This window comes from Chlorocebus sabaeus, chromosome 11 (assembly GCF_047675955.1).
Source record: "Chlorocebus sabaeus isolate Y175 chromosome 11, mChlSab1.0.hap1, whole genome shotgun sequence".
NCBI lineage: Eukaryota > Metazoa > Chordata > Mammalia > Primates > Cercopithecidae > Chlorocebus > Chlorocebus sabaeus.
Window position 1 is genome coordinate 73,699,073 of NC_132914.1, and position 22,508 is coordinate 73,721,580.

At 37.1% G+C, this 22,508-nt stretch overlaps 1 protein-coding gene across 7 annotated transcripts in view; it reads right to left on the reverse strand.

Moving 5' to 3' along the window:
* The window catches only part of OSBPL8 (oxysterol binding protein like 8), a 216,489-nt gene that overhangs the window by 117,802 nt on the left and 76,179 nt on the right, over positions 1–22,508 (reverse strand). For 6 of the 7 annotated variants that reach the window (XM_037996779.2, XM_008004084.3, XM_008004082.3 and 3 more), the window contains one exon: positions 21,555–21,663. In XM_037996779.2, the coding sequence (XP_037852707.1) occupies positions 21,555–21,596 (42 nt within the window). In that variant the 5' untranslated portion in view covers positions 21,597–21,663. Of the gene's footprint in view, positions 1–21,554; positions 21,664–22,508 lie in introns of those variants that run through there. The other variant, XM_037996783.2, reaches the window with a different exon arrangement.

Genomic DNA, 22,508 nt, shown 5'->3' on the forward strand with positions numbered 1-22,508 from the left:
TTTGCCAACCTGTGGAGTCTTCTCTGGCATTGGCCTGGTACTTTTTCACACTTTATATCCTTCCTTTATGTATTTAAGTCTACCAGTCTTCTCATGTAAGCCTCTTTTGGTTTCTAAGAATACTCGTCTGCTCTGGCTTCTCTTCTATTTTCCTGCCTCCACACTTAGTCCTCCCAGTCAATAAATGAATGGCCATTACCAGTGCTCAATCTCAACTATTTGTTGTTCTTCCTCTACCGGCTCTTTTCCTGCAGGTTCCATTGATGCTGAAGGCTCATTTATTATCTATATTCAGATAACTTCCTAGTTTCTTCTTCATACCTAGCATATCTCCAAAACTTCAAAACATTTCTATGTATATGTTTGGACATATAATGTACATTATTGCATATCCTTCTAGTTCTAAAATTATGTTAACAAAGGAAGGGCTTTACATCTTTGTATCAGGGATAGTAGTCAGCTTTCTCTCAGAAACCAGCTTCCATGCTGATTTGCCCATTTTTCTTTCAAACACTCAGGCATAAACCCTTGATTCATCTGAGACATTTCCCCCAATATCGGATTAAATTATTAAATTCTGATTTTTTTGCCTCTATGGTGCCTATTTCACATTCAGTCTTTTTTTTCACTTCCCATTAGTGCCCCCTATGTCAGACCCACATCACCTTATGTGTCAATTTCTGCATCTCCCTTTCAGTAGATGTCCCTGCCTGCAGTCTCAGCCCACTCATTCATTTACTATGCTACATACCAGAATTAAAAAACATGATAAAAACATAGTCCCTACTGCCAAGATCACCACACATAGAAGACAGTATGTATTACGGTTTATTCAACACTAACATAAGTGATCTCCAGTCTACCCAACATTACTCATTCTTCAAGCTATCCCATCATTAGCATGCCACTTAACTTCTTTCTGTGAGGTTTCTTTTTCTCCTTTGTAAATGCACTAATTATTAAACCTTACACATTTCTAGAATTGTTATGAGGCTTAATAGTTTACATGAGCATTCTATATAAATTTGTTTTGAAAATCAGTATATAGACATAAGGCAGAATTACTTATTATTAAAACAAATGAGAAAGACTAAGAAAGGACCTAGAAAAAAGTGATTAATTTACCAACTTAATTTTCTAGGCAGTCACTCTGGCCTCATTTCTCCTCCACTAAAGAAAGTCTGGAGGCACCCTGTTCTTTTAAAAATAAGCCCCCAACACGGATAGTTAAAACATTTTACAATTTGGCCCAACTATCCATCCCACAGAAATAATGATTTTCTACGAGACAGTCTCACATCTCCACTTAACTCAAACTCCACTTAGCTAAAATTCTGCCTAGTAAAACTAATTGTTTAAAGTGATCTGTAATTTTCTCCCTACTTTCTTTCTGCTTCCCTACTCAATAGCTTGAAATTTTTATATGTATTTTCTGTCTTTCTCCACTCAAATGTTAGCTCCACTGGAGTGGGAATTTTGTCTATTTTGTTCACTGCTACATCTCTTAAAACTAGAACAGAGCTTGGCACCATAGCAGACACTCAACAAACCCTTCACTTTGAGAGCTCAAACTGCCAATTCTGCTACCTACGTTCAAGATGAAGTTATCATTCTCCAACTCTGACTTTCTAATGTGAATTCTTTGATAATTCATAATTATCTCACAGTATTCTCTCTCTTGTTATATAAATAAATAAACAATTCAATTGTTATTTAACTTTTCTCCACCATTATAATGGTCTAGTACAGTGCTGTCACAATAGAACTTTCTACAACGATGGAAATAGTGCATATCTGTAATGTCCAACAGGGTAACTACTACCTACATGTAGCTATTGAAATCTTGAAATGTGGCTAGTAAAACTAAGGAACAATTTTTAATTTAATTAGGTTAACTTTAAATTAGTAACATGTGGGAAGTGGCTACACTATCAGACAACTCAGGTCTAGCACAGCCTTACCGTTCCCTAGCTCAACCTAACACTGACCACTCCTCTAGCATTTGCCACTGCTGACCACTCCTTTTCTGAAAACTCTGCCCCTTCTTAGTTTCCAACCTATTTTCTCTTTCTCCTCCCTCTCTCTGGTTCCCCTACATCCTAGAATCTCTCATTTCCATTCAACATGATTTCCTCATGTGATTCCATTGACTTGATTTTTTAAAGAGCTCAGTTCACCACTAACTCCCCAAATCAGTTTCCTACCTTACCCTCTCCTGAGCTGCAGCCCCTCAAGGCCATTCCAATGATTCTCCTGGTGAATTCATTCTTCTTATATAAAGCATGACATCCTCGATAATGGATTTCCTGACCTCCCACTGCAGGCATAACAAATAGATATTCCATCTGTCTTGTCACTGCTTCCTTCTATTATCAGGTCGGATTGCAGGGGAAGGCCCACAGAGCTCCATATGTTCCAAGGAACACTGACCCTGTACCTCTACCTTCCTGAGGAGGAGGAAAGACCCTTCACTCACCCTTTCCCACAACCCCAACTGCTTACAGACTAACCACTACTGTCTGCCCAACAGATATGCAAGCTTTACACTTAGTTCTTATTTCTGCCTAGAAAACTTCCTTTAGGATTCTGCTCAAAAGATACTTCATCAGAATACTTGCATAATATTCCCAGGAAATAGCACTCATCCCCTATTTTGTTACTCTCTCTCCTTCTTACCCTGCTTTATTTTTCATCACAGCAATCATCTCATAACACAGTTCATATTTATATATTTTTTTCTTTCTCTACTCAAATGTTAGCTCCACTAGAGTGGGAATTTTGTCCATTTTGTTCACTGCTATATCCCTTAAAACTAGAACAGAGCCTGGCACCATAGTGGACACTCAACAAATACTGAATGAACAAAGACAAGAAAAGGAAAAAAAAAAAGAGTCTTAGTAATTACAACCCTAATACCTAGCACAAAGTCTCTGGCCATCTGATAAGCCCAAATTCCATCACTAAGAATCCCCTCATTCTTTTCCTTAAATAGTTCTGTCCTGCATAAAATAACATTGTTACAGATTCACCATCAGTTTTTGGTAATGAAACATGAATTATATTTCTTCTGGCACTGGTAGTCTCTTGCCATGATTCATCCAACCTCCTTTATCTTCACATACAAGAGAAGCTCAAAATTAACCAATATGATTTTCACTTGTAACTAATGGCCTGCATCTGGTGAGACTGCTGGTGGACTCTGGTTCAGAAACCAGAAAAAGTTTACTGCCCACTAAAAGAATTAAAGCCATAACATTGAGCTTTAACTTCATTAACATTTTCCTCTAAATCTGGCCTAACCAGCCACAGTTGCCTGAAAAGGTTATAAAACAGCACAACCGAAACCATATCATCACATCACAATCATGCCAGGTGATACGAGAACTGGCTATATGAGCCGACATATACATAAACATTTCAGTGTCTGATGCTTCATCTTATGACCTGTTTCACACATTTCAATTGTCAATCTGAAATAAAAGCTCATCTTACTTGAAATTTCATTTTGGCCAATTCTTTGCATTCTTACATAGAGATATGTGAGCCTACATTCTAGATTAAATCATGACTGAGATCTAAATTAAGACACAAGAGCTGCAAAAAAATACCTTCATGCCTTCTAGATTTCTATTCCATTTCTAACAAATCACTGATTAGTATATCACACTGCACAGCATCAAGCCATGGGCAAGACTGCTAATAATAACATGGAAACGTCAACCCCCATGACTCATCAATCTACCACACACAAGAATGCAGTTAGCAACTGTTCCTCATGTCTCTGCAACTACATGGTGCCCAAATGTCAAAATATTCAGCCTAGATTTAAAAAGCCAAAATTATTAATAGTTACAGGAAAATAAAGCTTTGGATTAAATAAAATAGATCATGTATCACATATTTTTCAATGTATACAAAAATTATATTAGGTAATGAATATAAAAACCTTAAAAAGATGCTTAAAAGTCTAGGTGTAATATAGATGAGTTTATAACAAAAAAAATAGCCCTTTCTTTCAATAAGAGAATTCGAATATTTACATTTAGATCCTAGTGCTGTCTACTGTCTAGCTAACTGACTTTAAGCAAATTACTCTTTCAGAGCCTTGGTTTCTTCATCTTTTAAAAACAGAGTAACATCTACCTTACAGTATTATAGAAAGGATTAAATGAGGAACTGTACGGAACACCAAGCCTCTGTACACCTCCGCTTGGATACACATCTCAAACTCAGCATGTGGAAAACTGACTTCATCTTTCCTCTCTCTGCCCCTGCTCTTCTTCCTATATTTTCTCCCTTAATGAATGGTACCTCCCACCAAATCACACAACAGAGAAACCTTTAAGTCACTCTAAACTTCTCCTTCACTTTTATTTTCCTCATCTATATTCTCCTCCACTCCTAATATTAAGTCCAGGACAAGGTCCTAAAGTTCTACATAGTCTATCATATTTATCCTTTATTTCTCATGTCCACAGTTACTGCTACTACCTGCCACCTGAATTTCTTACACCTAAGTAGTTTATACTGGTATCACAGAGAGCCTTCTAAAGTTGTTCAACAACATGGTTGAACCAGTTCAATGGTTTTGGACTTGGTAGGCTCCCACAGCCTACCAAAACTGGAGAGAAAAACATTTAACCCCATCTTCAAGGCTCTTCGCAATTTTGTCAATCTTACGTCATGCATTCCTCCAAACACCCATGAATCCTACACATCACAAAAGTGACAAACGGATAATTACTTTCACTTCTTCAAACATACCATGTTGTTGAACAATTTACTTGTTACTCTCACAGCTCTTTTTGTCTACAATGCCATTCTCACCTTCACCAGGCAAATACCTAAGTTCCTTTCAATACTCAGGTTAAGCATTACCTCGTCTAAAAACACTTTTTTGATAATGACTTTTCAACTCCACTAAAATAAGTGACTCTTATGATCCCCTCTGCATCGTATATGGTCATCTATAACAGTGTCATCTCATCCAGTATGAATTAATGCTAAACACATTAATGCCCTAAAACTTATAGAAAGAAAATGTAATTCGATATGCAAAGGCCTGAGTTCAAGTCCAGACTCCATCATCTACTTCTTGTATAGCTCAGGAAAAGCTACATAATTTCCCTTTATCTCAGTTTCTGCATCTGTAAAATGAGGATACCACCATCTTAACATCATTTTTAAGATTCTACATGTTTAGTATATGTAAAATTGGTCTTTAGTATCTTCCTGAAACCACACATCCAATCAATCACCATGTCCTGCTGATTTGCATCTCTAATTCCTTTTACATAGTTTCTATTCTGCTGCCACTACCACAGAAGTTTTAATTGCCTTTTATCTAGATTTCACAAGAGCATGCTAACTTATTCCCTGAACTAACCACCTCTATTTCTATGGTTTTCAACCTTAGTTGCACATCGAAATCAACTAACGAACTTTAAAAGGTACTAATATATGCAACTCACCCTCTGAGATTCTAATTCAATTGAATAGGAATGTAGCTGTGCATCAGTTTTTGAAAACATCCCAGATAAATCTAACGTTCAATTGGTTGCCCCACCAATACTCCACAATTTTGCCATGCTGATATTCCTAAACCACAACTCTGAACAGGCTGGTTCCCTGCTCCAAAATCTTCAACAATTTGATACTGTGTTAACAACAAAGATCCCAAACAGTAAAAGTAGTATTCAAGGCCCCATACGATCTGATTCAAAGAGACGCAGTATAGGAAAGTGATTAAAGGTTCACCCCTGGAGTCAAAATGTATCCCAGCTCCGCTACTTACCAGATGTGTGTCCTTGTCTCTATATCCTCATAATTCTATCTATCTCAGGGTTATTTTTAAGATTAAAGGAGTTTATGGGCAAGGCACTTTGAATAGCTGGTGGCACACAGTGGAAATTTAATAAACATTAGTTGTTATTCATTTCTATTAGCTTTATTTTCTACTAATTCCCCTAATGCAGCCAACAGTTTACCCATAAGACCTAAATAAAACCTGCTCTAAACACAGTATAGGCATGAATCTACGAAGGTACTATGTGTAGAATGTACTTAATGAAGGTAGGTTAGTTTGCTGAATCCAATAAATGTTTGAATAAAATAAAATAAATTTTAAAAACATAAAATTTTTTAAAATATTTTGATTTAAAGTCCAACCAAATCTCCACTTGTCTGTCTAGTGACAGTATAATAATGAACGGATTTTTATCCATACCTCAACTTAGTAGGTTTTCATTAACTTGTGACTGCTTCAGAAATCAACTTAAGTTTAATATGGTGAAAACAGCAGCTTTGGAGCAAGAGCAAGCTTAGGATGGGGGGATAAATTTATATACATGCATGTGTGTATGTACACACATACATATATACATAAAATTTAATTTTGTGTGCATATGTATAAAAATAATATTAAATTTCTGGAGGGCAGGCAGAGTCTCACTCTGTCGCCCAAGCTGGGGTGCAGTGGCATGATCTTGGCTCACTGCAGCCTCAACCACCAGGGCTCTAGCAATCCTCCTACCTCAGCCTCTTGAGTAGCTGGGACCACAGGCACATGCCACCACGACCGGCTAATTTTTTTTATTATTTGTAGAAACAAGGTCTCGCTATGTTGCCCAGGCTAGTCCTCAACTCCCAGGCTCAAGCAATCCTCCTGCCTCAGCCTCCCAAAGTGCTAGGATTACAGGTGTGAGCCATTGCAACCAGCCCCAAATTAAATTTTATGTCTATAGGTACATATGTACATAGACAAATACATACATAAATTCATCACCCAATCCTCAAGCTTGCTCTTGTGCCGTTGCTGCTATTTTCACCCTATTAAACTTCAGTTGACTTCTGAAGCAGTGACTTCTGAAGCAATCACAACTTACTGAAAACCTACTAAGCCGAGGTATGGATAAAAATCTCTTTATTGTTCTATTGTCACTAGAAAGACAGGTAGAGATTTGGTTGGACTTTTAATCAAATTTTATCTTCACATATCTCCAATATGCTAAAATTTGAATCCTTCACATTTCTTTCTGAGGTTTTATGGGACTCCCATAAATTTTATTTTAATCTTAAATTTAAGATTCTTAACATACACCATTTTAATTAAGAGTTAAATGTGGACCTGTGGGTGTCTAAACTTTAATTATATCCTGCTTATGAGAAGCTCTGGCATATCTTAAAACTTGAGAGAAAAGCAAATGACAATACTTTTTAAAAACTATCATATGTTTAAAAGCTGAGTAGTTGCATTATTTATGGGTACTGAAGGAAATAATAAGTCTTTAAAGCCAGTTCTCCTCCCAAAGTCTAGGTTAGCAAAACAAATAGCTTTGTCTATTCTCCTGTTACATAATTTCACTGTCTACACTGAGTAAAGGGCAGCCTGTTTTTTCAGGTGGTTCCTTAACAGTTCTATTTTTCATTTTTAAACTGTGTATCACATTTGACAAAGATCTTAATATGAATTAACTGTGTAACAGTTCTGCTGTTCTTTTAAATCTCTGGTCCACTTTCAGCCACTCTACACACAGAGAATGCAAAGTCAATAAAGAAGAAGCCAATTGCTTTTGCAAGTGAGAACTGAATTACTAGTGAAGTAACAAGTCCCCACCCCACCCTAGCCCCTGAACCCATCCCTGAAGATGCAGAAAGTGGAATATCATGGATAAAGAAAAGGCCAGGAGAAGGGAACAGGAGGAAGGGTTGGAAGCCAGCCATCTTTCTATGCTCTTTTCTCTCTAATCATTGAACACCTTGTTTTTACTATGAGCACAAAACATGATTTAATTCCATACAGAGGCATTAAACACAGTCCTAAGTAAGCATTTTTGCTTTTAAACTGTGCACATACACATGCTGTACTGTTACAGTACACATATACCAAATGCAGGCAGAGAGGCCGACTACTGCCTTCCACTGTGCTTTCTCTCAAATGGGCTGTTTACAACTAAGGAGACAGTTTATGGATAAGAAGTGTGCTCAGAACAGAGATACAGAAAAGTTCCCCCAAGAAACAGAATATATAAGCAACTGGGATAACGAGGTGGAAGCTATGATTTTAATAAAAAAGATTCTCCAATCTAAGACATGTATTCTCTAGATTGACCAAAACGGTCAAAAGCTAGTCCCTGGGCTCTTACCTTTCTATGTAGGACAGTATCAGACAAGGCAGTTAATATTCCCAAAGAATATTATTAAGAGAATATAAGCTCACAAACAAAAATAATATTCTAAGGAGCCCAAGTGCTGTGAAAGACAACAAACTGAACAACCTCGGTCAAAAAAAAGAAAATCGGTGAACCAAACTCATCAAAAACTTAATAAACATGTTTAAAAAGATAATGGAGGATATTATAAAACTGAGCATGAACAAGCAAATATTTTTAAAGCTGATAATACTGGGTAAAAAAATACAGATAAATAAAATACAGTAGGCTCGAACAGCAAAATGAATACGATCCAATAATAAATTAATAAGCTAAAAGAATAATCAAAGAATTCAAAAAGAAGTCATCAGGAAGAAAAAAGATGGAAAATATACATAAGTTAAGCAAGATTAAAGAATGAAACAGAAGTGCCACATTTACAAAATAAGAGATGCAAAAGGAAGGCATAAAAGATTTAAATAGTAACAGAATATTAAATTTTAAATAATTTTGAAAACCTACACAGAATGAATACTTTTCTAGAAAAGACTCCCCAAGTCTCACCGCCAGACACACATTCATAAAACCACAGCCTCACCCCAAGTCTCACCGCCAGACACACATTCATAAAACCACAGCCTCAACTGTATAAGGAATGGAAGAAAAAGGGAAAAAAAAACATTATTTGCAAATTATATGAATCAGACAAAATATTAAAATTAATGAAAAGTAAGTAGACATTCAACAAATATCTGTTAAATTACCAAATGAGAAAAGAAAGAAACAAAGTCAAAAAGCTACTCAAAGGTAGAGGTCCTGTCTCAACACTAAGCAGAGTTATAAAGAAGCCAGAGTTTATCTTGGTATCACTCCCTTATTCTTAAAGGCCCTATCAATTATTTCTTCTACTCTCCCACCCCCAAATCTCATCTTGTTGGTTCCTTTTGTCATATCAGGCAGCTGTCAATTATTCTTTCTTAAAGTGTTAGTTGCTTAAGGCTTAGATGAGCAACTCAAACTTTTGGGTCTCGAGATTCCTTTATACTATTAGAAACTGTTGAAGACTCCAAAGAGCTATGGTATATGTGGATTATGCCTAGTAATATTTTCCGAATTAAAAAAAAATTTAATGGGAAATTTACTAACCACCTCAGCCACATGATCATGGTCAACAGCAAAAATAAGTTATGCTGACAGAATATACCCTTGGTATGATGTGATGAAAACAGCACTTTATCTCTGTGGTCTTCCTTCTCAAAATCCATTAAACTTAGTCTAATCACGAAAAACATATCAAACAAATTCCAGTTCAGAGATGCTACGTAAAATAACTGACCAGCAGCCCTCAAAACGGTCAAGGTTCATTCAAAACAAAGAAAGTCTGACACACAGTCATAGCCAAGAAGAACATAAGGAAACACGAGAACTAAATGCAATGTGGTATCCTGAACTGGATCCTGGAACATAAAAAGGACATTATGTAAAAACTAAATAATTCTGAATCAAGTATGGATTTCTGTTAATAATGTATCAACATGAGTTCATCAATTATATCAAATGTACCACACTAATATAAGATGTTCTTAATAGGGGAAAGGGGGGTGTACAACATATATGGGAACTCTATTATCTTTACAATTTTTCTGTAAACCTAATACTATTCTAAAACAAAGCTTATTTTACAAAAAATACCTCAGAAAAAATTAAACTAAAAAAAAACCCTGAAAACAAAAGAATTCACAGCAGGTGCAGTGGCTCACACCTGTAATCCCAGCATTTTGGGAGGCCGAGGAAGGTGGATCACCTGAGGTCAGGAGTTTGGGATCAGCCTGGCCAATATGGTAAAACTCCATCTCTACTAAAAATACAAAACCTAGCCAGGCGTGGTGGTGCACCTATAATCCCAGCTACTCCGGAGGCTGAGGTGGAAGAATTACTTAAACCTGGGAGGCAGAGGCTTCAGTGAGCTGAGGTCGTGCCTCTGCACTCCAGCCTAGGCAACAGAGCAAGACTCCATCTAAAAAAAAAGAATTCACAAGCATAACCTCCAGTAGCCACCAGAGCAATGACATCATGTTTTATGTGGTCTCTGGAAAGTTGTACTGTGCCCTAATGAGGAAAAAAAAGAAAAATAATATCAAATACCATGATATTATCACAAAAAAAAAAAATAATTTTTAGCCCTCACAGATTCTCTGAAAGGGTCTTAGAGAGTCCCAGAGTCCTGGGAATCCACTTTAAGAACATCTCCAAGAATAATAGAAACACAAAAGATGTGTGGCTGGGAATTCTGCCGTTATATTCTATATGCCACTGGTTATTTATTTTTCTTTTAAAAAGTTGACACTTTCTCCAACTAGGCTCCCCAAATTTACTACAGAGTCCAATTATATACCTGAATGATTTTTACATTACTCAAGCCTCTAACAAGAATAACCATCTAATAAGGTAAGAAAAAAAAAAAAGAAAAATGATATAATGAGATGGAATCTTTAGTACTCACACAATAGGCAATAGTGACCAATATTTTCCCACTTGGGAAGTTCAAACAATTACAAATATTTAAGTACTGCTAACAAAACTTTCAGAAGTTAAAGTAATGGAGATGTGAACAAAGTATAACAGGCCGGGCACAGTGGCTCACGCCTGTAATCCACCACTTCGGGAGGCCGAGGTGGGCAGATCACAAGTTCAGGAAATCAAGACCATCCTGGTTAACAAGGTGAAACCCAGTCTCTACTAAAAATACAAAAAATTAGCCGGGTGTGGTGGCAGGCACCTGTAGTGCCAGCTGCTCGGGAGGCTGAGGCAGGAGAATGGCATGAACCCAGAAGCACACCACTGCACTCCAGCCTGGGCGACAGAGCAAGACGCTGTCTCAGTATAACAAAGTATACCTATCAAATTATTTTGACCTTTTCTAAATATCTCCCTTTAATAGAAGTTTCAATAAAGCTATAAAGTGGCAAAAGACAAAATACCTAACAAAATGTAGATTGGACTGTACATTTTAAAATAACTAAATGAGTATAATTGGATTGTAACACAAAGGATAAAAGCTTAAGGAGATGGATAACCCCTCTTCCATGTGATACATGCCTGTATCAAAACATATACCCCATAAATATATTTACGCACCACTTGCACACAAAATTTTTTTAAAAATTAAAATAAAAAATTTTTTATTGCATTAAAAAAATGTATGTTGATTGGTTTACTTGCTCAAAAGGTATAGACTAATCATAATCATTCTTTCCAGCCTCCACTTTTTTAACCCAATTAGAATTCTGATGTATACCCCTATTGAACTAACAGATCTAGGCAATGATCATCAATGGTTGCTATTATCACAGAGAGAGAGAGACAATGAGACATTATGTGCCTCCTGACAGTTATGTACAACACCATTTATACATCATTATCGTTAAAAAAATTTGAACCTCAATCTGTGCAAGCCTCTAATTCTAACAACCAACTTGCAAGAAATATAAGGGACTGATGAACACCCTAAATATCACCATGAGGGGAAAACTCATATTGTAGAAAACTCCACAGAATAAACTATCTTGTTTTTTCAATAAATTGAAAGGTAAAAATTAAGAACAGATATAGGAAAGATTTAAAAGATTCAAAAAGACTTGTGACTTATCAACTAAGTCCAACACAACAACCTACTATAAAAACAATACGAGAAGCCAGGCATGGTGGCTCATGCCTGTAATCCCAGCACTTTGGGAGGCTGAGGCTGGCAGATCCCCTGAGGTCGGGAGTTCAAGACCAGCATAACCAACATGGAGAAACCCTGTCTCTACTAAAAATACAAAAATTAGCCGGGCATGGTGGCGCATGCCTGTAATCCCAGCTACTCGGGAGACTGAGGCCTGGGAGGCAGAGGTTGCACTGAGCCAAGATCATGCCATTGCACTGCAGCCAGGGCAACAAGAGTGAAACTCCGTCTCAAAAAAAAAAAAGAATTTGAGAGAACTAGGGAAGTGTAGGCACTGAATAATTATCTGACTAAAGCGTTATTAATTTTTAGGAATAATGTATTTATGATCAAAGTTTTAAAGTCTTTATATTTTAGAGATATATACAGACAGTAAACATTTATGAATAAAATGATTTATCTAAGATTTGTTTAAAAAAACTCTGGCTTAGGAAGGTAGGAGTATAGATGAAACAATGTCGACCCAAGTTGATAATTGTTGAAGATGAGTAATGGGAACATTGGGATACATTCTACTACTCCATTTCAGTTCAAGAATAACTTCTATTAACAATCTTGTATGTATGATTAATACAAACTGTTAAAGTTAGCAAGCAGCTGTTGGGAAGATGAAATTATTTTAACATGAGAAAATAAGAATGTAAATAATAAACTGGTGACTAAAATTTTCAGTTATTTTTACTTTACATAAGGAGATCCCTGCAACCTAAGAATTCTCATTATTTAGGACTTCAGTCTAGCTGGCAACTTCCCAGGTGAGATGCCTGGGCAGACCACAGACTTTGGGTTACCCAGCAACAGGACCCACTTCCAATAAGTTAGGTTACTCCAGAGGTTAATACTGGCTCTGGAGGAAAGAATAACGGCCTCCCAAAGATGTCCACACTCTAATCCCTGGAAGCTGTGAATGTTACCTTCTATAGCAAAAGGGGCTCTGCAGATGTGATTTAGGTTAAGGACCTTGATATAGGGCAGTTAACTGATTTTCTGAGTGGGTTATGTAACTGAGCTCAACGTAATCATAAGTGTCCTCACAAGGAGGAAACAAGAGGGCCTAAATGAGCAGCAGGTTATGTGATAACAAAAGCCAGAGGTTGAAGTGATACAAGGATCCATGAGCCAAAAAAGATGAATGCATTCTCTAGATACTAGTAAAAGCAAGAAAATGGATTCTTTCCTCAGAGTCTTCAGAAGGAAAACAACACTAACACTTTGCTTTTAGATTTCTGACTTCCAGAACTGCTAAGAAAATAAATTTGTGTTGTTTTGAGCCACTAAATCTGTGGCAATTTGTTATAGTCGCAATAGGATAAGAGCACAATGACCAATGGTAAAATTTAAAGAAGTGCTATTGTACAACAATACTTTCAGAGGATTAGTAATTGGCATATGAATAAATTATCATTAAATTTGAATGCACCAATGCCTTCGAGGCCAATTATTGGGAAGTTGTACATAAAAAACTACTGTTGTTACAGCCTGGGAAACATAGCGAGACCCTGCATCTATTAAAAATAAATTAGAAATTGGCCAGACAAGAGTGGGGCAGGCTTGTAGTCCAAGCTACTCTGGAGGCTGAGGTGGGAGGATCACTTAAGCCCAGGAATTCAAGGCTGCAGTGAGCTAGGATGACACGAGTACAGTCCAGCCTGGGCAACAAAGTAAGACCCTGTCTCTACAAAAAATTTAAAACTAAAAAAAAATGTGAATACTATTGTTAGAAAGATGCTATCACGAACACCACATAATATACTAAATCAATAATCATAATAATGAAGTTAATCTCATAGTATTTATAAAAGGACAAAAATAGCAATATTTAAAAACTGTGACCCGCTCAAAATAATACTTACTGTAGCAAAAAGTGGTGTAATTCCATTAATTTGCGTGCACAAGCTCTAAAATGGTGCTAATTTTTATAGATAGCCGGACTTCTTAGAATATGATTTAAGGCTTTGAATAAACTCTAATAACACAGCAATTTTACCTTATGATCACCAACTCTAAATTATCAATAACTCACCCAGTATATAAAAATCAGTTACAGGAAGTTGGATCATCTCTAGGCTCTCCACAAAGACATTCCTTGACTATATTCTAAGAATTGCTGAACTAAATCATTTGTGCAGTTCCTTCCACCTCAGAAAGCTTTTGGATTCAAGGTACCCAACCTGAATTAGAATCTTAAAGATTTTCTCAATTGAGAGCCCTTATACACACAACAAACATTCATACATATTTTTTAAATTGTTGCTCTCTTCTAAAAAACCATTTATAAAATCAATTTTTAATACAATAAAGGATTTTGTCCTCTAGTAAAATGTATGAAGCAGTTTCCTTTGCTTCAAGAGAAAAAAGAAATAATACTTTAGAAATACTTCAAAAGATAGGCTGAGCGCAGTGGCTCACGCCTGTAATCCCAACACTTTGGGAGGCTGAGGTGGGGCGGATCACCTGAGGTCAGGAGTTCAAGACCAGTCTGACCCAAGAGAAAGAAATAAAGGGTATTCAGTTAGGAAAAGAAGTCAAATTGTCCCTGTTTGCAGATGACATGATTGTATATTTAGAAAACCCCATTGTCTCAGCCCAAAATCTCCTTAAGCTGATAAGCAACTTCAGCAAAGTCTCAGGATACAAAATTATGTGCAAAAAATCACAAGCATTCTTATACACCAGTAACAGACAAAACAGAGAGTCAAATCATGAATGAACTTCCATTCACAATTGCTTCAAAGAGAATAAAATACCTAGGAATCCAATTTACAAGGGATGTAAAGGACCTCTTCAAGGAGAACTACAAACCACTGCTCAGTGAAATAAAAGAGGACATAAACAAATGGAAGAACATACCACGCTCATGGATAGGAAGAATCAATATCGTGAAAATGGCCATACTGCCCAAGGTAATTTACAGATTCAATGCCATCCCCATCAAGCTACCAATGAGTTTCTTCACAGAATTGGAAAAAACTGCTTTAAAGTTCACATGGAACCAAAAAAGAGCCCGCATCTCCAAGACAATCCTAAGTCAAAAGAACAAAGCTGGAGGCATCACGCTATCTGACTTCAAACTATACTACAAGGCTACAGTAACCAAAACAGCATGGTACTGGTACCAAAACAGAGATATAGACCAATGGAACAGAACAGAGCCCTCAGAAATAATACCACACATCTACAGCCATCTGATCTTTGAAAAACCTGAGAAAACCAAGAAATGGGGAAAGGATTCCCTATTTAATAAATGGTGCTGGGAAAATGGGCTAGCCATAAGTAGAAAGCTGAAACTGGATCCTTTCCTTACTCCTTATACGAAAATTAATTCAAGATGGATTAGAGACTTAAATGTTAGACCTAAAACCATAAAAACCCTAGAAGAAAACCTAGGTGATACCATTCAAGACATAGGCATGGGCAAGGACTTCATGTCTAAAACACCAAAAGCAATGGCAACAAAAGCCAAAATAGACAAATGGGATCTAATCAAACTAAAGAGCTTCTGCACAGCAAAAGAAACTACCATCAGAGTGAACAGGCAACCTACAGAATGGGAGAAAATTTTTGCAATCTACTCATCAGACAAAGGGCTAATATCCAGAACCTACAAAGAACTCCAACAAATTTACAAGAAAAAAACAAACAACCCCATCAAAAAGTGGGCAAAGGATATGAATAGACATTTCTCAAAAGAGGACATTCATACAGCCAACAGACACATGAAAAAATGCTCATTATCACTGGCCATCAGAGAAATGCAAATCAAAACCACAATGAGATACCATCTCACACCAGTTAGAATGGCAATCATTAAAAAGTCAGGGAACAACAGGTGCTGGAGAGGATGTGGAGAAATAGGAAGGAACACTTTTACACTGTTGGTGGGATTGTAAACTAGTTCAACCATTATGGAAAACAGTATGGCGATTCCTCAAGGATCTAGAACTAGAAGTACCATATGACCCAGCCATCCCATTACTGGGTTTATACCCAAAGGATTATAAATCATGCTGCTATAAAGACACATGCACACGTATGTTTATTGCGGCACTATTCACAATAGCAAAGACTTGGAATCAACCCAAATGTCCATCAGTGACAGACTGGATTAAGAAAATGTGGCACATATACACCATGGAATACTATGCAGCCATAAAAAAGGATGAGTTTGTGTCCTTTGTAGGGACACGGATGCAGCTAGAAACCGTCATTCTCAGCAAACTATCGCAAGAACAGAAAACCAAACACCGCGTGTTCTCACTCATAGGTGGGAACTGAACAATGAGATCACTTGGACTCGGGAAGGGGAACATCACACACCGGGGCCTATCACGGGGAGGGGGGAGGGGAGAGGGATTGCATTGAGAGTTATACCTGATGTAAATGATGAGTTGATGGGTGCTGACAAGTTGATGGGTGCAGCACACCAACATGGCACAAGCATACATATGTAACAAACCTGCACGTTATGCACATGTACCCTAGAACTTAAAGTATAAAAAAAAAAAAAAAAAAAAAACCAGCCTGACCAACATGGAGAAACTCCGTCTCTACTAAAAATACAAAATTAGGTGTGGTGGTGCATGCCTGTAATCCCAGATAGTTGGGAGGCTGGGGCAGGAGAATTGCTTGAACCCAGGAGGAAGAGGTTGCAGTGGGCCAAGATCGCGCCATTGGACTGCAGCCTGGGCAACAAGAGCAAAACTATGTCTCAAAAAAAAAAAAAAAAAAAAAAAAAAGATAGAGTGACTATCCTTAAGCTGAGGAACATATTCAATTTTCTTTAATCTAGAAAGGTATTTCACTTCTTTAGTCTACCTCAATCTAGTCATAAGAATTTGACTCTTTAAAGCATTTTGAGCAGTTAATTTCTAGAATGAAAACTGTAAACTTTCAAAAGATAGTTTAAACCATATATTAAAAAGTATTCTCATGTTCTGTGGCATACAAGTGCCACATATAGAAACACAGATTTAATCTATACTTTTTAGTACCTGCCATCTAAGGCAAACAGCACTGCCAGAAAAATAGAACCATATGCAACTAGAAAACTAGAATAACAAGTGAGCAAATGTGTTTTAAAAATATATAGTATTGGGCCGGGCACAGTGGCTCATGCCGGTAATCCCAGCACTTTGGGAGGCTGAGGCGGGTGGTGGGAGGCCGAGGCGGGTGGTGGGAGGCCGAGGTGGATGGATCATGAGGTCAGGAGTTCAAGACCAGCCTGGTCAATATGGTGAAACCCCATCTCTACTAAAAATACAAAAATTAGCTGGGCATAGTGGTGCTCGCCTGCAGTCCTAGCTACTCAGGAGGCTGAGGCAGAAGAATCACTTGAACCCAGGAGGCAGAGTTTGCAGTGAGCCAAGATCGCGCCACTGCACTCCAGCCTGGGTGACGGAGCGAGACTATCTCAAAAAAATATATATAGTATTGACTGGCCACAGTGGCTCACGCCTGTAATCCTACCACTTTGGGAGGCCAAGGCGGATGGATCGCCTGAGGTCAGGAGTTTGAGACCAGTCTGGCCAACATGGTGAAACCCCATCTCTACTAAAAATACAAAAAAATTAGCCTGGTGTGGTGGCGTGCGCTTGTAATCCCAGCTACTCGGAAGGCTGAGGCAGGCTTGAGTCAGGGAGATGGAGGTTCCAGTGAGTCGAGACCATGCCCCTGCACTCCAACCTGGGCAACATAGTGAGACTCTGTCTCAAAAAAGAAAAAAAGTGTATTATGTGCAACAAGGAAAGCAAAAATAATAAAGTCAGATTTTTTTCACAACCTCACACCAAGATCACTGTAATAGTCTTTTCTTTTCTTTTCTTTTTTTGAGACAGCATTTGTCTCTTGTCGCCCAAGCTGGAGTATAATGGCATGCATGATCTCAGCGCACTGCAACCTCAGCCTCCCAGGTTCAGACAATTCTCATGCCTCAGCCTCCAGGGAAGCTGGGATTACAGGTGCCCACCATCCCACCTGGCTAATTTTTGTATTTTTAGTAGAGATGGGATTTCACCATGTTGGCCAGGCTGGTTTTGAACTTCTGACCTCAGGTGATTCGTCCGCCTCAGACTCCCGAGGTGCTGAGATTACAGGCGTGAGCCACTGCGCCCAGTCTTATAATATTCTCTTAATATTCATTTCTCCAAATCATTTCATACCCTGCTTTCAGATTCATCTACATTAAAATACTCAATGGCAAACCATTACTTATAGAATCAAGTCCAAAATCCCTGGTCTAGCACCTAAAGTCTTCCATAAATTTGGTCTCTATCTGGCATATCCATCATTATTCCTCTAGACATCAGTCACTTACTTCCATTCTTAATTTTTTTTTTGCTAATTATACCCTGAATAAACTGAGCAATTAATTCCCTATTTAGCCTTGCCTCTCACTATTCTCTCATCTGGCATGCTTTCCTTGCTCATTTTCAATCCTATGATCCCTACGTTCATGTGCAATTCAAAGTTTTTGTCCTCTTAAGAAAGCTTCTCCAACTACTCTAGTGTGGAGCAATCACCGAATCATCACAGGCCTCTCCTGACTTTTAATTATTTATCTTTTTGGAGAGAAGGCTTAATAGTTACATTAACAAAAAAAATAGTTGCTTTTATTTAATGGATGTTTACAGTATGTGCAGCCCTGTAATAGGCACCTCATAGACATATTTTCTCAATTAATATTAAAAATAACTTTGGGAGGTAGATATTACAATTATCTCTATTTATAAGGAAACTGGAAACCTGGAGAATTTATTACCTAGGTCATACAACTAAGTGACAGGGCTCAGATTTTAACATGTAGCTAAAGGTCTTACAGAGCTCATGTTCTGATCCACTTCTTCCAGATCTAAACAGTAACTAGCTTAAACCGAGCAGTTCAAAGGTGATTATTTTATAGCTAACTCAAAAGTGGACCTCAATGTTAGTTTCAAATACAGAATATTTCAGTAGTTTACACTGAAATGATCGGTATTACTTTCTCTAAAATTAGCTAAAATATTTCATAGAAGGAACCTAATGAATAAGAAAAAACTGTTCTCACTACTTTTTTTTAAATTATTTTTTTGAGACGGAGTTTCGCTCTTGTTGCCCAAGCTGGAGTGCAGTGGCGTGATCTCGGCTCACTGCAACCTCTGCCTCGAGAGTTTGAGTGATTATCCTGGCTCGGCCTCCTCAGTAGCTGGGATTACAGGCAACTGCCACCATGTCCGGCTAATTTTTTTGTATTTTTAGTAGAGACACGGTTTCATCATGTTGGCCAGGCTGGTCTCGAACTCCTGACCTCAGGTGATCCATTCGCCTCAGCCTCCCGAAGTGCTGAGATTACAGGTGTGATCCACCGTGCCTGGCCTCTCACTACTTTTTAAACAACTTTTAACTTCTCAATATCAACAAAATTTGGAATAGTAAATGACTAAGGCCGGGTGCAGTGGCTCACGCCTGTAATCCCATCACTCTGGGAGGCCAAGGCAGGTGAATCACCTGAAGTTGGGAGATTGAGACCATCCTGACCAACACAGAGAAACCCCCATCTCTACTAAAAATACAAAAAATTAGCCGGACATGGTGGCACATGCCTGTAATCCCAGCTACTCAGGAGGCTGAGGTAGGAGAATCGCTTGAACCAGGGAGGCGGAGGTTGTGGTGAGCAGAGATCACGCCACTGCACTCCAGAAATGACTAAAACTTTGTTACTTTAGCCAAAGGAGTCTGGTAATAAAATGTAGTAACATTTACTTGGACACATACTTTGAAAGGTAACAACAAATTTTAAGACACTCTATTCAGAAATATAGATATATAATCAACATCTTAGTAGTAAAGTATTTAGAGACAGACAGATTTCAGTTCTATCGCTTAAGCTGTAAAGTCTTACAGAAGAAAATTAACCTCCCTGAGCCTATTTCCCTACCTCAAAAAGTGAGGATAAACAAATATCTACCTTTAACAGCTGTTATGAAGACAGTCTAACAAAGCATACACTTAAAAACAGCCACTGTAGTTATTACTGATATTTTTAATATCACTATAAGACCAAAAGTATTTGAGTTGAAAGAATCTAAGACAGTTCAATAGATTTAAAAAAAAAAAAAAAAAGGTAAAGTTTATGATAAAGTAAACGTAAGTTCTACAGACAAGGCTTAATCTTAACTTTTCTTCTGAAATTATAGTAAAAATAAAATAACTTACCATCCGTTTTCCATTTAAATCAACATGACAACAGCCTTCTTCATAAGCCAAGTTATTTCCACACCCATTTTCTTCTCTACTAACAACTTATTTTAAAGTTTAACTTTTTTTGATCATTTAAGAACCCCAAACAAGACTGAACCAGAAATTCAAGAAAGGCTGAGACCAAGTTAATACAAGTCAGCAAAACTGCATTTTGCTATCAATCATTAGACTGTTCCTACACTGAAGCCTGAACAAAGGACATTCACTAAATTAAAATTTACAAACACCTCAATCTAATAGTGACTCTCAATTCCACAGTAATATAAAAGACAGAAAAGTTGGGCTCTACCTTATTCCAACAATGTAAATTTGTTAAACAATCCACCACTTAACTAATGATAAAGCTACCAGCTGACTACATTTTACTGAAGGGGGAACCTTTACTTTAGGTACAGAAACATTGCTAAGAATCTATACATAAATATATAATGGAGTCACTCAAGATGCAATAACATAACTGAAAATGAAACTATTCTGGAGTAAAATCTTTTTGTACAGTGAGAAAAAAATGACCCATCATCATTTAGTCCATCCTACTAGTGATTTCTTTTTTAAATGTATTGGGTAAGGTATACTTTTCCTGTTACCCACTACTTGTTTAATTTCAGAATATAATTCAATTATGATCACAGGGCAGAAATGTTTATTAAATCTTTACATTTTTATAAAAAGAATATATATGGCAATTGCTCTTAATTATTTTAACTGTTTCATTCCCGCTATTACTCATAGCTGCATGTGATTTGAGATTTGGAGGCATTTAATTTCCTCAAATGTTAACATTCTCTTGATTTCACTTAAGACAAAGGTTTTGGGAGAAAACAAATGATTCTATTAGTATGTCTTTCACTATATGGCTGGGAATATAGGTAAAATAAGAGGAGGAGGATGGAGCAGAAATTCAGAAAACTGGGTTGTGCTCCAACAAGCTTTAAGCTATCTGTAATTTTTGTTTTTTGTTTTTTAGTTTTTTTTAAGAGACAGTTTGACTTTGTCACTCGGGTTGGAGTGCAGAGGCGCTATCTTGGCTTACTGTAACCTCCACCTCCCGAGTTCAAGCAATTCTCGTGCCTCAGCCTCCCGAGTAACTGGGACTACAGGCATGTGCCACCACATCTGGCTAATTTTTATATTTTTAGTAGAGACAGGGTTTCGCCATGTTGCCCAGGCTGGTCTTGAACTCCTGAGCTCAGGTAATCCACCCATCTCAAGTCTCCCAAAGTTCTAGGATTACAGCTATCAGCCACCATGCCCAGCCAGCTATCTGTAATTTTCGTATCATTTAAGGTATCTGTAATTCTCAAGGAGTTAAAGCATTATTTTAAAAACACTTTTTTAAAAGTTTGTTTTTAATATATTTTAAAAACAAAACCCTGGCTTACATCAAACACTTCACAGTTACAGATGACAGAATCTTACTACGTCATATTTGAACTACTCACCGAAGTTCGATCAGGTTCTCCATCTGCCAAACCTCCCTCCATAATGAAAGAAGATAGGTTTATGCTTCTCTTTCCATTAATGTGCAGCCATCCTGTAAATCTGCAAATCCTAAAATAAAAAAAATCATATTTATTAGGACTGGTATAAAATTGTGACAAGTAGAAATAAAGCACTGAGTTTATTAGGAGGGAAAAATCATTTTAGTCTAAGGTTATTCAGAAATCCAATAATTAAAAAGAAAAACAAACAAATTTTGACATGGGCTTGAAGAATGGTAAAGGTTCAGAGAAAAATGAAAGAAGAAAAAAATATTCCAAGTGAAGAAAAATAGTAAGAGCAAGGTTAAACATGAGATTGCCTAAAATTTGAAAGGATGCATAAATCTACTTATGAAATAAGTACTTCTAATGAAATAAATTAGTATTACATTGGTAAAAACTAAAAAGTATGCTAAAATCCATCATGGGACAGAATGTGGGGAAACAGATATTCTCACGTACTTTTGTTATGAGAAGACAAATCAGGACAATTTTTTGGAGGACAATTAAAAATATGTATGTTTTAATCCAGCAATTTCAAGACTAGAAATTCTCCCACAGATATACAAATGCACAGAAATATATAAATAAACAAATCCAACAAAGTAATAAATTTGATGAAAAAAACTAGAAACAACTTTAATGTTGATGGCTAGAAGCTTCCTTAAATTATATTACAGACATACAATAGAATATCATGCAGCAATTTTTAAAAATGAAGATCTGTATATACTAAACTGGAAAGAGGATCACAACACGAGGTGGGAAATGTGAGTGATGGAACATTATATAATAAGATACTATTTGTTCTTCTGTATATTTCCATTTTTACCATGAATATGTATTACTTTTCTACAGGCATGCCTTGTTTTATTGTGGTTCGCTTTACTGCACAAAGAGATACCGCCTTTTTTA